The 14,824-nt window shown below is 26.1% G+C and overlaps 1 protein-coding gene across 1 annotated transcript; it reads right to left on the reverse strand.

Annotated features, from left to right (window-relative positions):
- Window positions 1–1,294: 1,294 nt before the first annotated feature.
- On the reverse strand, window positions 1,295–5,070 carry Bm18178 (Uncharacterized protein; the record flags this gene model as incomplete). Its single annotated transcript, XM_001892768.2, has 8 exons — window positions 1,295–1,494; window positions 1,769–1,821; window positions 2,083–2,299; window positions 2,512–2,718; window positions 3,077–3,318; window positions 3,914–4,102; window positions 4,381–4,552; window positions 4,779–5,070. The coding sequence occupies 8 exons, from the start codon at window positions 5,068–5,070 to the stop codon at window positions 1,295–1,297; spliced, it is 1,572 nt and encodes a 523-aa protein (XP_001892803.2).
- Between the last annotated feature and the right edge of the window lie 9,754 nt (window positions 5,071–14,824).

Here is a 14,824-nt window from a genome sequence, read left to right on the forward strand (position 1 = left end):
CTAATCTAGAAACGAAAAAGTCTTACAGGAAGCACTATATAAAACAAATTAAATTGAATTTTGAAAAAAGATAAATTTCAAAGTTTTTTGCGCTTACGTATTTGAACGTACTATTTATACTAATGTACTTATTGGCTAATTTATCACTCTTTAATACTATAAAGTATTACTTTTATACCTGCAGTGGGTATTACTTTACTGCAAAATATTACTTTTTATAGTATTAACTTTCCATCTATCTTTCTTTCTCTTCTTCATCGCAAAATTGTTTCTGATTTTTGCAGTGAATAAGTTAATCAGTTTATGTGATCTGTCATGATGTTCATTAAGTTAGCTAATACTTTCTTTTTGTTCAAATTAGCAAATTGTCAATTAGCAAATAATGTGAGTAATATGTAACTGAGATTTACGACTGTGCTGAACGATGAAAAAGTACTGAAAGAGTTGTTTTGATTTCGATCTCGATATATCTCAGAGAGATAATAAAAGACAGAGAATCATGACTGCAGCATGGCATATGGTATATTTCTAATCTTAAACTTCTTAATCTTCGGATAAATATCAAAGTGATAATTTTAAACATAGAATTTCTATCGAATTTCCTACATATCTCTTGATTTTTTTTTTTTTTTTTTGCTTTTGTCACATATGTTATCTAAATTTTGAAAATGATAAAGCAATTTTATGATGGCTAATTTTCTTTGCAATTACTAATTTATTTCATTCAGATTATAAGGTGAAAAGCAAATATGTAAGGCGTAATTTCTCAATTCTTAATAAAATATTAATTCATTACATATTAGCAGAATAATTCGACTAGTGCAATTCATAAGAAGTGAAAATGATATTAGAAAAAATTGACAACAGACTTATTTCAGTTCAAATTACAGTAATAAAATTTTTTTCGTAATCATACACTGATTTTCCGGATTCCATGCGATTCAATCATTGATGAATGCATGAATATTTATTGTACTTAGACGAACATTTGATAATTATTTAATGAAAAAGAGAAAAATGAATTTTAATAACAATGCATTTTTTCATAGTTTTATTGCAATGCTTTATACTGTATATTTCGAAATATTTTATAATAATAGCATTTGATACTTTTATACTTTAAAATATTTATAAATTAAGAAAAGAAACTATTTCTTCTCATTTTCCTTTTTTTTTTTTTTTTTTTTTTTTTTTTGAATATTTCAATTTGTATAAATCAATGCTCGGAAAAAGGAAATTCAGTATAACTCAATCATTGATTTACACAGTGATTTTCCGGATTTATGCGATTCAATCATTGATTCACACACTGATTTTCCGGATTCCATGTGATATTCGAGTATTGTCCACAGCAATTTAGTAAACTAGTAGTAGTATTTAAATGATCTGTTGATTCCAGAAATGGTTGTATGAAGCAAGGTGGAACAAATCGAATTGTTGCCATTGCTTTGATTGCCATCAGTGCACTTATTATTGATGCAATTATTGTTATTACTACAATGAAAAAAATATGCTAAATAATTTTCTAACTTATTAAATTATCTTTATTAACTGATTAAGTGATTAGTTTAGTTTATTTGATTGATAAATTAGTTGAATTATTTATTGCTCATTCAATAAAATCATTTATCTGTTTGTCAAATTTTATCAAATTAATTGAAATAGCTTATTTACTCATACAATTAAATAATCTATTAAGCAAGATAACATAACCCTTTTTTTTTTTTTTTTTTGTTTGTTCATTGTTTAATTAATTAACGTAACTTACCATTCAAAATCCCATACCAATACATCATATGACGTGGCGTTCTCTCATAAATTCTGTAAATAAATAATTATTAGCAATTTTCTTTGATAAATGCAACTTAACATTGGCTGTGCAAAGATTACATTTCATTTGTCATAAATTCTTCACATATAACAAAACGTGTTTTGGCGTCAGACGTGGTTTTCTGATATAAAAAAGAATTAGCATATAGCAGCTTATGACATTCTTTGATGCTATACAAACAAAAATTTAGCCCAAATGCAAAACATTTTCTATCGAAGCCTAATTGAACCCGATTATTCGGCACAACTAACTCTTCCAATGTGGGTATTTTCCATTCTTTCGTTTTCTCATTGTATCGTTGAGATTTGAGAGAAAGACCAAATATAGTTGGCAATATGATACAGGTGAATGGTAGAGTTGTGCTCCCAAAGAAATCCATAATTGAGCCAAAATTTGGCACTGATAAAGCAACGAACAATACGGATACCAAAAGTCCGGTACGAACGGCAATACGTTGCCAACACATCTCTACAATACACTTTTTTCTTTTGAAAATTTTAAAACTTGAATTAAAGTTTTTTAGATATAGAATGACATTCATTTCTAACTTAATCATCAGATTCAATGAATGTCAAATTAAGAACTTTATGACTTTCAACAAACATTCATTTACCATATCTTTTGTTAATATCATTAATCAAAATTGTCAAACTAATAGTTTAAGATTAGAATAAACAAACTATGTGGCACATGAAAAATATCTTCAAATTGTTGATTGATCGGATTGATAGTTAGAATAATGGTAAGCACGCAGTGAAATGCAACTGCTAAATCAGCTGCATGCCGAATCCATGTTGTTTGCAATGAATCAATTACTGATTCATGCATACTTTGACCGTAAACAACATAGGAATAGACGGATAACGGAATATACAAACAACCGGTCCCTAAAAATAATACTAGGAATTAGACAAATAGTGTTCAACTTTTTTTTTTTAATTTGTTCCTTTTAGTTCATTCGAAATTAAGCATTTTTTTCTGCAACGATAGTATATTACTATTTACGGCAAGCGAAAAGCGAAAATTGATTTTTGATTAATTTTTGCATAAAATTTGAAAGAATCGACAGGATTAAAATTGGTTATTTTGATAATATTTGTATTGAAATTCGAGTAAAATAACACTCTTCTAGCTAATTCATTTGTTATTTGAAATAATTTCAATCTTTTTAAAATAAACTTTAGTGAATTTGTCTTATTCTCATATATTAATATCCAAATTTTTGAAATGATCAGAATAACTAACAGATGAATCCAAGTAAAATGGATTTTGTGAATTCATTTGGCTCACGCATATCGTGCTGTATCGTTGGGAATACGTGATGGCCACTATAGGCAAACACAAATGTGCCAAGGCTGTAGAGGGAGTGAAATGATGGTGGCTTATAAACAGCTGATAATTTGCATGAACTGTGATCTCGACTAACACCAATCAAAATTAGCACAACTGCAGCAATGGTACAGAGAAGCGATACAGCCACAAAAAGCCTGAAATATAATTGTTAGCTTACTTCTATTTATGACAAGCAAAATGGTTCATTTTTGGGCAAATTTTGAAATAATAGTTTGAAATAAATTTCGTCTTTTTTATCTGCAGCACATATAATAAATATTATTTGATTATAGATTTGACATAGTGAAATTTTGAATAAATTCTTGCAGATGCTTAAAATGAAAGAAAAAAGAGTTATATTTGTGTATTGGTAATGAAGAAATTTGAATGGAAATCATTTAAGGCACAACTAGCAAATCAATTGTCAAGATATATTTGACTTATAAGATATCATTTAAAGTATCTCTGAGATGGTAACTTATTTAAAGAGTTAATCTTTTCTACGAATTAACTATTAATTAATAGGAGAAACTAGCATTTCACCAAAAATTTTTTTATTTCGTTATATTTAAGCAGAAAACACTGTTGATATTTGATGAAAAAAGAAAAAAAAAATCGCTTTGTATTCTTTTCAAATCTTATCTCTCTTTTTCAAGAGATAAGATTAGATGGCAATAATAACTACCTGTATTTTTGTATACTTATTTTATGAAATTCCAAGAAAAAAAAGATGCGATTTTTCGAACAAACCAAAAATCAGCTGGCGATCGGAGAAAGGTAATCGGCAAGATTAGTATTACAAGGATTATTAGCAAGAGGCAGAAATTTATTTTAATACCGAAATAGATTAGAACTTTGTGAAATATGCTTGATGACAGAATAACATATACAGTAGTGACACCAAACAGCGTCGTGTTAACACAGAGAGCCGTGAAAGTCCTAAAATTTGTAAAATTTCAATTTTTTAAATATACAAATGTAAGAGATTTAGATTAATCAGAACTGTAATTTTTTACTGCACACTGTTTTAAATTTACTCTAATTTCGTTTACTGTAATTTGCAAATGGAGATATTAATTAATGAATTTATAATTATAACATAATGGAGTCTAGCATATAGTCAATAAATCTACAAAGCTTATCTGAATATTTTACAAATTCAAAATATTGAGCATATAGCATAATTTGAAAATGATGAAGTAATATAGGTAATTTGCCTCATTTTAGGTCCAAAACTACGCATGCCAATTTCAGGATACGGTTGACGACAATTTGTCTTGTACATAGGCCACCGTTCTCTCATTATAGTCCATGTCTCTGATAAAAGATAAGCACTGTTCGTAAAAAATATAGCAATTAGTCCCATAAATATACAACCAAGAATTATACCTGAAAATATGCATCACTTAACTCAAAATTAGTTAAAATTCACGCATGAAAAGAAAGTATATTATGATGAATAAATTGAAATGGAAAAAATGAATGACTTCTTGAAATATTAAAAAAGAACTTTAAGTGTAATATATGAATTATTATTTGATTTTCATTATTCAATTCAGGAATCTTTTACATATAAACATAATTTCATTAGGATCAAAAATTTTAGCAAGAAAACCTGTTTCATGAAATGCAGCTGGCATAGCTACTATACCACCACCAACCATATCCGCAACAACCATAACGGATGCGACGAACCAACCGTAACCTCGTTCCGGAACTACGAATGTAGATGTAATGCTAACATCTTTCGTCTTATCTTTTCCACTCTCCGTTTGTTGATTATTTTGCATTTCAATATCAGGATTGAATGTTTTAGCAGTTTTTTTCGACGATTCATTGATGACAGAAGTTTTAGCACCTGTTTGTATTCGTACTATATTGCTTGAATCGCCCACCAATCTGCTCATTTTCCACAATTTTTATCTGATCTGAATGCTGAAGTTATAAAAATTGAATTAAAATATTTTTAATTTAAAGGAAAAAAAGATGTATGATAGTAATCATTTCGTTTCACTCATTTGTAACTGTCTACTTCCTAATACTTTTTACAGTCATTGAGTAAAAAATTTGTAATTAAACTTTAAGAATTAAAATTAATCGTAAACTATTCAACTATTAGCTAATCAAAAATATAAACCAATCATAAATGGCTCCTCTTTCAGATATAGCAAGCAATATTTATGTCTCTCAATAAGTACATGTAGTTTAGATCATTCTAATTAGGCGCAAATGTATGTATATCACTTTTACCAGGACAATATGAGCGAATGATATAAGAGTTATTGAAGACAAGTTCTCGAACAGTATCTCATATAATAACTAGGAAAGAACAAAATCAAAATTCATCTGTTCACTTTTCAAAACGGAAACAAAAACAAAACAGAAGAAAAGAAAAAAAAGATTAATTTGGAAATAAAAAGAATTTAAAAAGTTATTTTATGAAGAAAGTATCGAATGAATAGGTCTCAATTGAGAGTAATTTGAAGTTCATTGCCCTAATCATAAAATTGCAGCATGATGATGCAGTATGATTTATTCATAAACATTACTTAACGAAATATTGCAGTAAAAAAGAATTATCATTTCAACTTTTTCATAAAGTAAGATATTTCAATTAATGGACTAATACTTCGGTAGGTATTGTTCAATCTAATCTTTGGTCAAGTTGCTGTTGTCATTAACGGTTTGAATCATTTGCACTTCTCACAGAGATTTGCAGCTGTTGCGGAGAAGTAAAAGAGTATGAAGACGGATTAGTTACTTTGACCTTGACCTTAACATATTTCAAAGAGATAAATAATCAAAGAAGGAAGAATTAAGGTTGGAGCAAAGCGTATATATACGATTAATTGTTCATCCTATTACTTCATAATAATTAGATGAGGATAGAATTGAAGTGCAGATTTTTTCAAGAAAAAAAGATGAAAAAAACCTAAATTTGGAATGAATTAAAAAAAAAAAAAACACTTTATTAAAAAAATAATTAAATATTGGCTAAATAGATATCAATGGAATAATTTACAAATTCACTGCTTTAATCATACAAATGAAAGATACATTACTTGTTAAAAATTACTTATTTAATAAGTAATGTCATTTAAACTTTCTAATCGTTTCGATAGATAATAAAATGATAGTTGTAAAAATTGAAATTGACATTTAAATTTCCTACATACAAATGCACTTCCTATTATTAGTGAAAAGAACAGAAAGTTTACATTTCACTATTTTATGCTAAATATCAAAGGTCAAATTACTACTTAATATCTCTTAAAAGAAAGTATTCCCAAAGGTTCAGTAATATCATGTGACTATTACCGCCCCTCTATACATTCATATTCTTACTAATCAAATTAGCAAAGCACATCTTTTGCAAGCAACTTTAAAACTTGACCTCATCTGCCTCTCTCTCCCTCTCTCTCTCTCTCCCTTTCTCTTCCCGTTTCTGTTCCTTCCTTCTGTTTGAACATCTTACCATAAAATGAAAACGATGAATAATATCTTCTTAAAGATGAACTTTGACTGGCAGATCAATATTAGAAGTTGAAGTATTCACTGAATCACAGCTTCTGATTTTAATGATTATTAGCGCTTCTCTTCCTTTCTGATCACTAATTATCACTGATAATTAGTATTTTTACGAAATTATACAATTTTCTGTAGTTTTCAAAGCCTTTCTCTTCTTTTTTTTTTTTTTTTTTTTTTGACAAAAACGAATCGTTTATTCCATAATAATCGATTTATTCCATAAACAAACAAAAATTTTGTAATTCTTCAATATTCTTTGTACCTAAATATGAACAAATTATTTCATACCTTAATTTCATATAATTTATTATCAAAACGTAAGATAATACTATGCTAATTTTGTTGACAATAACGAATGTATCATTGTTATTAGTTAAATGATGTTAGAAGACTGATCTAATCATAAGAGATTAAATAGCATTTTGTTCAAAATAATTTAAATAGATGTTAATTTAAAAAAAAAAGAAAAAAAAGAAATTAATAATGTAAATTTATCTTAGTATTGTAAACTGCGTCTGCAACATCAGACATCATTTTTTAAATTATTTTTGAATCTTTTGTGTTCTACAAGAAATGAAAGTGCATCTTCTACTTTCAATTGTGCAAAAAATGTAAAATTGAAAATTCAATGAAATTGCTGAATTTCAACATAAAAGTTCAACAGATACCTTACCTTACAGCTCTAAGAAAACATTTCATTAAAAGATTGCATTTTTCAATGTTTTTTTTTTTTTCGAGAAAAAAAATTAACTTGTTTTTTAATTCAAATATTTAATTTTGACATATTATCCAACTTTGATAGTTCTTTTTGTTAGCATTTGCTGTAAATTTTTAACTGTCTTAAAAAGTTCAGTAAATATCCTTTATGAAAGATGATAATAACATTGGAAAGATTAGTAATTAAGTATGGTTTAATTAGCTGATACAATCTAAAGAAGTAAGAAAATGTAGCTTGAACGAGCAAAATTTTCGAACAAATTCATTAATTAAAATGAAATTAGGGAAACAGCCAACATCCACGGAAACTAGTTTCAGCTACTTTTCAGTACAAAATATTTGCGATGTCTAAAAACTTTTTTTTTCCTTTCGTTTTTTTTTTTTTATTTGAAACTTAATATAATATTTTAATCACTGATTAATAATCCAACCGACAAATGTATATTAAATCAGAAAAGTTTGTGTAAAATGGATGTAACATCTGCTCAAAATTACTTCCGTAAGATATGAAATGATTAAATTTATTAATGATAAAAATAAATGTAGTAATAATCTAATCAACAAGAATATAGTACGATCGATCGTTCACACTATCTATCGGTTTGTATTTTCATATTCATTGACATTGCTTGTTTGAATATAATTTTTGCGATGTTATTTGAAATAAAAATTTTGTTTACAACAATAAGAATGATAGAGAAGGACAGGAAGAGAAAAATGGACAGAGAGAGAAAGACTGTCAAAGGTAATTAACTGAAAAGTTCAAAAGTCAATAAAGATAAGAAATTAGAAAACAGGGGTGTAAAGTTGAAAATTCCAAGAAAAGCGAGTAAATGATGTTGATATGTGTTCGTTGGGAGCAGAAAATGGTATTGTTGTTACATTAGTTTAGTGTTGATATTTCCTGAAAGTAATTAATTGAAATTAATTTCTTAATTTAATAATGAAAGTCAATTTCTTAATGGTAATAATTGATAATTGAAATAGCAAGTGATAAGCAATAAATGATAACAAATTAAAAGTGGCAGACAAATTTTAAAAAATATACAAACAAAGGAATCAGGAAATTAATTCATTTCAAACAAAAATAAAACCGATGCAAACCGATGGCTTTCACAAAACTGAAAACATAAGCACAAATTTTCAATACAATTTGAAATGCAGAGTTATTATTATTAACATAATGAATTTGCTATTTGTTTTGTTTTTGTTTTTGTTTTTGATTTTGATTGATTAAATAAAACAGTTTTAACTATATCATCTCTGATACTTTCACTTACACCAAAATTAGCACTTTGTGCCAGTGGAACATGTACATTTCTATGTCACATCAGAAGCAAATTTAAGAAATAGATTGATGAATGAATACTTTTATCAGTTAACTTATCATTACACAAAATTAAGCGTAACATTCATTAATCATTTGTTTTTTGCTTCTTTTTTAAAGATTATCACTCGTTTTTTTTTATCACTAACAGTCTAATTAAATAGGAAATCGATGACCACAAAAAAGTGTGATTTTGGTGCAAGCAAATTTCAATTGAGCAAAAAAGTTGCAACGATATTTCAACGACAGTTGAAAATTTGTCGAGAAAGGCCACCGATACTCTCATTGCAATATGTATCAGTGGTAAATTAAAAGAAAAAAAATGTTACTATCAATCATTTCAATCATTCAAAAAATAAAAATTTATGAATATACTGAGAGATAGATTAAGCTCATTAATAATATTTTTTCTTATTTATGATAAGGTTACAAAAAAGAGCGAAGAAAAAAGAAACAAATGAACAGTTCAATAAAAGTAATAAAATAATAGTACATTAATTGTGGATAGAAGCTATCTTTGGATAAAATATTTTAAATTCTCATAAAAATTATTAATGATGACTAAATGATAAATGTTTACTGATAAATGTTTACTTCTGTGATAACTCTAACTCTAACCACAAACGAGTGAATTAAATAACACAATTGTTATTTATCAATCCTTTATTGCATTTCTTACATATTTGCAATACAAACACTATTCAATATCATTTTGAAACAATTAATTAATAAGTTGAAAAATTGTTTAATTTGATATTTATCCATTTATTCAATTTTTTTTTAAAAAAATATCAGCTAATTAAATGTTAAGGTTTGTATGAGTTGTTAATATAAATCTTGAATCTTTTCTTTAATCATTCTTAAAATGGATATGAAATAAAATTTGCATTTAATTAAAAGCTTTATTTTAAATTCATTGAAGTTATCTTCAAATCATTTTTTTTTACTAACTGATTGAGTCTATGTTAGTTTTCGCCTTCTTTTTACTAACTTCTGAAATAGTTTTAATATTTTCTGATTAACAGAAGCAATTTAGAATTGATGATACTTTTGTCGAGATTTATATACCTGTATAGTTTTAGAATAACTTGCGTTCCTGTCCTGCATTGTTACATTAGTATTAGACATTTTTACTTTTTACACGAACAGTTAAAATTAATTAAAAACTTCAAAAAGGATTCAATGCCACTGAATGTATGAAATTTTCTGTTTTAGTTCTGTCTTGCACATCAAATTAAAATCAATAATTTTCAAATACTAAAATATCTTTTATAATAATCCATTTCTGATTAATGCTTGAAAATAATGTTATTTGAATGAAAAATATTAAAATATATTGATAGTATTGTCAACTATTTCGAGAATGTTTAAATTATTCACATCGTTCTCGACATCACACTATAAATTGTTTGTTATTGAAATTGACAGCAGGTGTCAAGTTAATTAATTACAATATTTCTCTGTACTTTTTTCTTCTAATTTTTTATGAGAAAGATACCAGTTAGTCTTTTTATTTATCTCTTACAACTTTCTACATGTGATGAATTCTGTCTGTCCATAAATATCAGTAAATTTTTTCATCTCAAATTGAGTTTTCGAATGAAATACGGTAAATGAAGGAATAATTGAATAATATTTTAATTGTTAATAATCCTTTTAAAAAAAATTTTTGTTAAAAACTAAGAAATGTATGAATTATTAGCAAATAAATTTTACTATTAAAATAAGAAAAAATGATGTATGAAAAGTATAAATTACAGATAGCAGTTAATAAGCATAAGCAAATCAAACGATACAAACTGAATAGCTTCTTTTACATTCATTAAACAATTTTACTATTCTTTTTATCAGATAAAGTGAATGAGAAATACACTGAGATTTGTTTGAAAAAATTTCCATTCTAATTGTATTGATCGATCTTTTCATCAAATGTAGGAAATAAACGGAACAGTAATCTATTATCGTTCGCAAATGTAATAGACGAAAAAAATTTTGTAAAGTTAATAAAAAAAAGTATTTTTTTTCTAACTTAAAAAAAATATAAACTCATTCACTGAGTATTATCAATTTTTAGTGATTGCTACTTATTATGCGAATGAAATAGATGTCACAATTTTCTTAATTTGAGTATGGGGAGAATGCTTCACTGATAATTATAGTTAATGTGTTATCAGATGTAAACAAATTATCGATTATGAGATTACTGTAAAAATTATCATTCAATAAATACATTTAAACTTTAAAAGTTAGTACGATAGACCACCAATTCGTCAATTATTGCTTGTTATGAGCGATTTGGTTGATGATGATACTGTCACAACCATTATATTAGTGGACAATTCTTGGGACATACTAAATGACATCAATGACAAATTGGGGCTTAATAGATGTTTAGTATTAAAAAAAAAAAAAACAAAAGACAATGAAAAGAACAAAATTAGAGTTCTTTATCTACTAGTATTACAATATATTCATTAAGATATTATATCACTATTGTAATGTATTGCATAAATTATTATTAATGGGTTGAATTTTTTAATTTCCTACTCATTAGTCAAGAGAAACTTTAAAGATCATTTGTCAAGTGTTATTTTTTGAAGCGTCTCTTGGTGACAATAACAGTTGTTGATAAAAGTGATAACATGCCACGTGCTGTGACATTCGGATGAGAAGAGGACTATTCTTTCAGAAATTGGCAGTAAGATGATCGCTGCATTTAAATTATCGCTCAATGACATAATAGCAAAAGGTCACATAGATTTGCGGGTAACTTTTTTTTCTTTCTCTTTTTTTTAATGAGCAATATTGTCCTTTTAATTAACAGTTGGGCAATATGAAATTATGTCGCGCAAATCTTTTTTTTTTTTTTCTTCATAATTAAATTATTTTGTGCTCTCGATGAATAGATATTTTTGTGGTAAATCAGAATTTGCGCAATTGACCATCTGCTCCTACCTACAGGTAATATGACCGAGTGACAATATTTCTCGTTGTAAATTCTGTAAAATCTGTAAAAAATAAAACGGAAAAAAAAGACGACATTCCTTATTCTGCAAAATGTCAATACTTTTTACATAAACCATGTGAAAACTAAATTGTTAAAGATATTGAGTATTCATTTAAGTTATTTTAGATCATCGAATAATCACTGAGTAAAACTAAAGTACTAATTATTCCTAATAACGCTGATAAATATTGTCAATAAATTTTTAATTTTTATACGAGAAGTTATTCAAGCAGAAATTAATTACATTAACATTTTTTTTAATTTATTGCATATTTTAAATACTTCATTCCTGATTGTTTAATTTATTTCACAAATAATAATTAATTAAATATTATCATTTTAATTCAGGTTTAACTTAAAAAAAAAAACCGATCTTATAAGACAAAAAAAAAGGTGAACTCCTTAAATAGATAAATATCATTTACACGTATCATATCAATAAACGATAGAATTATGCAGATTAATTTAGATTAAAAGTTAAAAATGTAACATTTTTTGACGTTTAGTATCAAAAAAAGAGAAAAATTATGAATAATTAGCATTAGATGAAATAAGTTGGTGTTTTAAATTAAAGAGGTAAAATTTTTTAAATCAGATAATATCAGAAGATAAACTTATGAGGAAGAAACAAATTTAAAAAATGAAATATTAACTCAATTTTTAAGTTAATTTTTGAAAATATTTTTTAAAGTTGTGATAGCACTGATAGCTTTAAAAGAAAACCGTGGGAATGATAATTGGAAAGGAAATGTTAAGAATTGAATGTGCAAGAAAACTGACAAACGAAATCAAACAGTTTACATCAAAATGCGCAAACAGCGCTCTCTAAATACATTATCATTCATGTGCTATATATTTCACAGAGATTACTTCATCTTCCTAGTCTATCCATTCCAGCATGTTTGATCACATTTGCGCACATTCAAATTGACTACTATTTAGAAATCATATTCACCTATATTTAAGACAATATTTATGACATATTTGTTAACATTGGCATATTACTATATCCTCTTTAAATTCAATGACAGAAAATTGTCTAATTTACAACTACCACTAAAATGACCTTTAAATAATCCCAACTTTGAAGTATCAATTAATTAAGATTACAAATGATTAGTTAATTTGAATTTTATTCAATAATTTCCATCTATTTATCATCATTTTACTTATCATAAATGAAATCACTAGTAAATTTATAAAAGAGAGTTAAAAAAAATTTCATTCATTCAATTGATCCTACATTATTCGTCAAATATGTAACTTAGAAATTATTTTCGCTTGTTGATTTTTCGCATTACGATTCTATCGATGATTTATAAAATACTATGTATTGTCGCAAATGTATGTTTGTCTTTTGTAATTTTTTCACTTTTATGTTACTTACGCTTCATTCATTCATTCTCCTTGCTCATTCTTTTGCACTGATAATTCTCGCATTTCAGTGATAACAGATAGAAGCATATCAGTAAGCTGAATAAACCAATTTAACTGCAACTAGAAAAATAAACTGCTTAGTTTAAATTTTGACGTACTATTTTCATACACACTTATTGATTAACTTCACTTTTGCATCAGCAAGATTCGACGAATAAATTCTCATTATTTTTAATATCACATATACACGAGAACTATGACATCATTATTCTGTCATAATTGTGACCTATGACCTTGTAATATATGTTAAAGAACACAACTGAAAATGAAAAATGTTTATCTTAATATAATTTTTTGGGGAGATTATTCATTAAATCATGAAAGTTAAGGTAAACTAATATATATATAAAGAGGTTTTCTTATGTACGATTGAATAAATGGAGAATCGGAATACTTCTAAAGCTTTAAATGTGCTCAGAACGAAAAGCTGGTAATAACTGCTTAAGTTGTTTAAGCTGCAGAAATAGAACTTTGAATTATTGCGGTGTAAAATTTTGGACACAAAATCAGCTCTTTGAATATTTTCTAGAAAGATTAGATCAATCATAATTTGGTGAAATCATGATTGCACCATTATCTTTTAAGATAGTAGAATACTTAGAATATTAATTTCTTCCAATCATATCAGTACAACAAACAAAACTAATTTTAACACGTTATTTGCATGGTATTTAACTATTACGTGACGTACGTGACACAACTTTACTCTGTATATCAGAGAGGAAATATGTTATCTATAATTTAGAAAAGTATTATTGCAATGATTGCGAAGCAGATTTGAAGTTTCGTACAATATCATTAAGGTTTATTACATGAAGCTTAAATGAAATGTAAAGTTTTTTAGAGTATTACTTTTTCAAAAATTATTCGTTAAAAGTCACGGAATGTGGTACAAATAAAATGGCAATATTCTTGAAAAGTGGTAATTTTTAACTATAAAAATTTTTTTGTCCATTCAATTATTTATAATTTTAAGATGAATAATTTTCGTTTTCTTTTAATATTAATATTTCCACTTTTGAAAAGACATAACAAATTAAAGAATTTACAAAAATTGAGGATTATTTAACAATCTTCAATTTCAAATGTCATATATATCACTGCAATAAACAAATATTTTCTTTTTTTGTTGCATTTTTTTTATAAATCTTATTTAATACATTATTCTATCATGTATTTGCTTAAACTATCATCGAAAACTTTTCAAATATGAAATGAATTGTTGATTTTTCATTGGTATTCAAAAAATGTTAGATTTTAATAACTTGCAAAGTAAAATTTTCATCATTTTACTCTCTAACTCAATTATTTCTTTTCATTTTTACTTCTTTCATCTATGAAAATTGCTGCAAATTCATTTCGCTTTAAGAATTAGCTGTAAAAATGATCGCAAACAACTCAATAATCTATAATATTCACCAAAAGAAAAATTAACCAAATTTATTTATAAAAACTTTTATATATTAAAGTTTACCTCACTGATTTCTTTTTTTATTGATAAGATAATTATAAATTGCTGTAATATAACTTTATCATTCATAATTATTAATATTCAAATAAAATAACACACACATATATATATGTTAATGAAACAAAAATGCTTGAATGATATGAAGCATTAAGTGTTATAAAAAAAGGACAAAAA

Source organism: Brugia malayi (assembly GCF_000002995.4).
Source record: "Brugia malayi strain FR3 genome assembly, contig: Bm_v4_Chr2_contig_001, whole genome shotgun sequence".
Classification (NCBI taxonomy): Eukaryota; Metazoa; Nematoda; class Chromadorea; order Rhabditida; family Onchocercidae; genus Brugia; species Brugia malayi.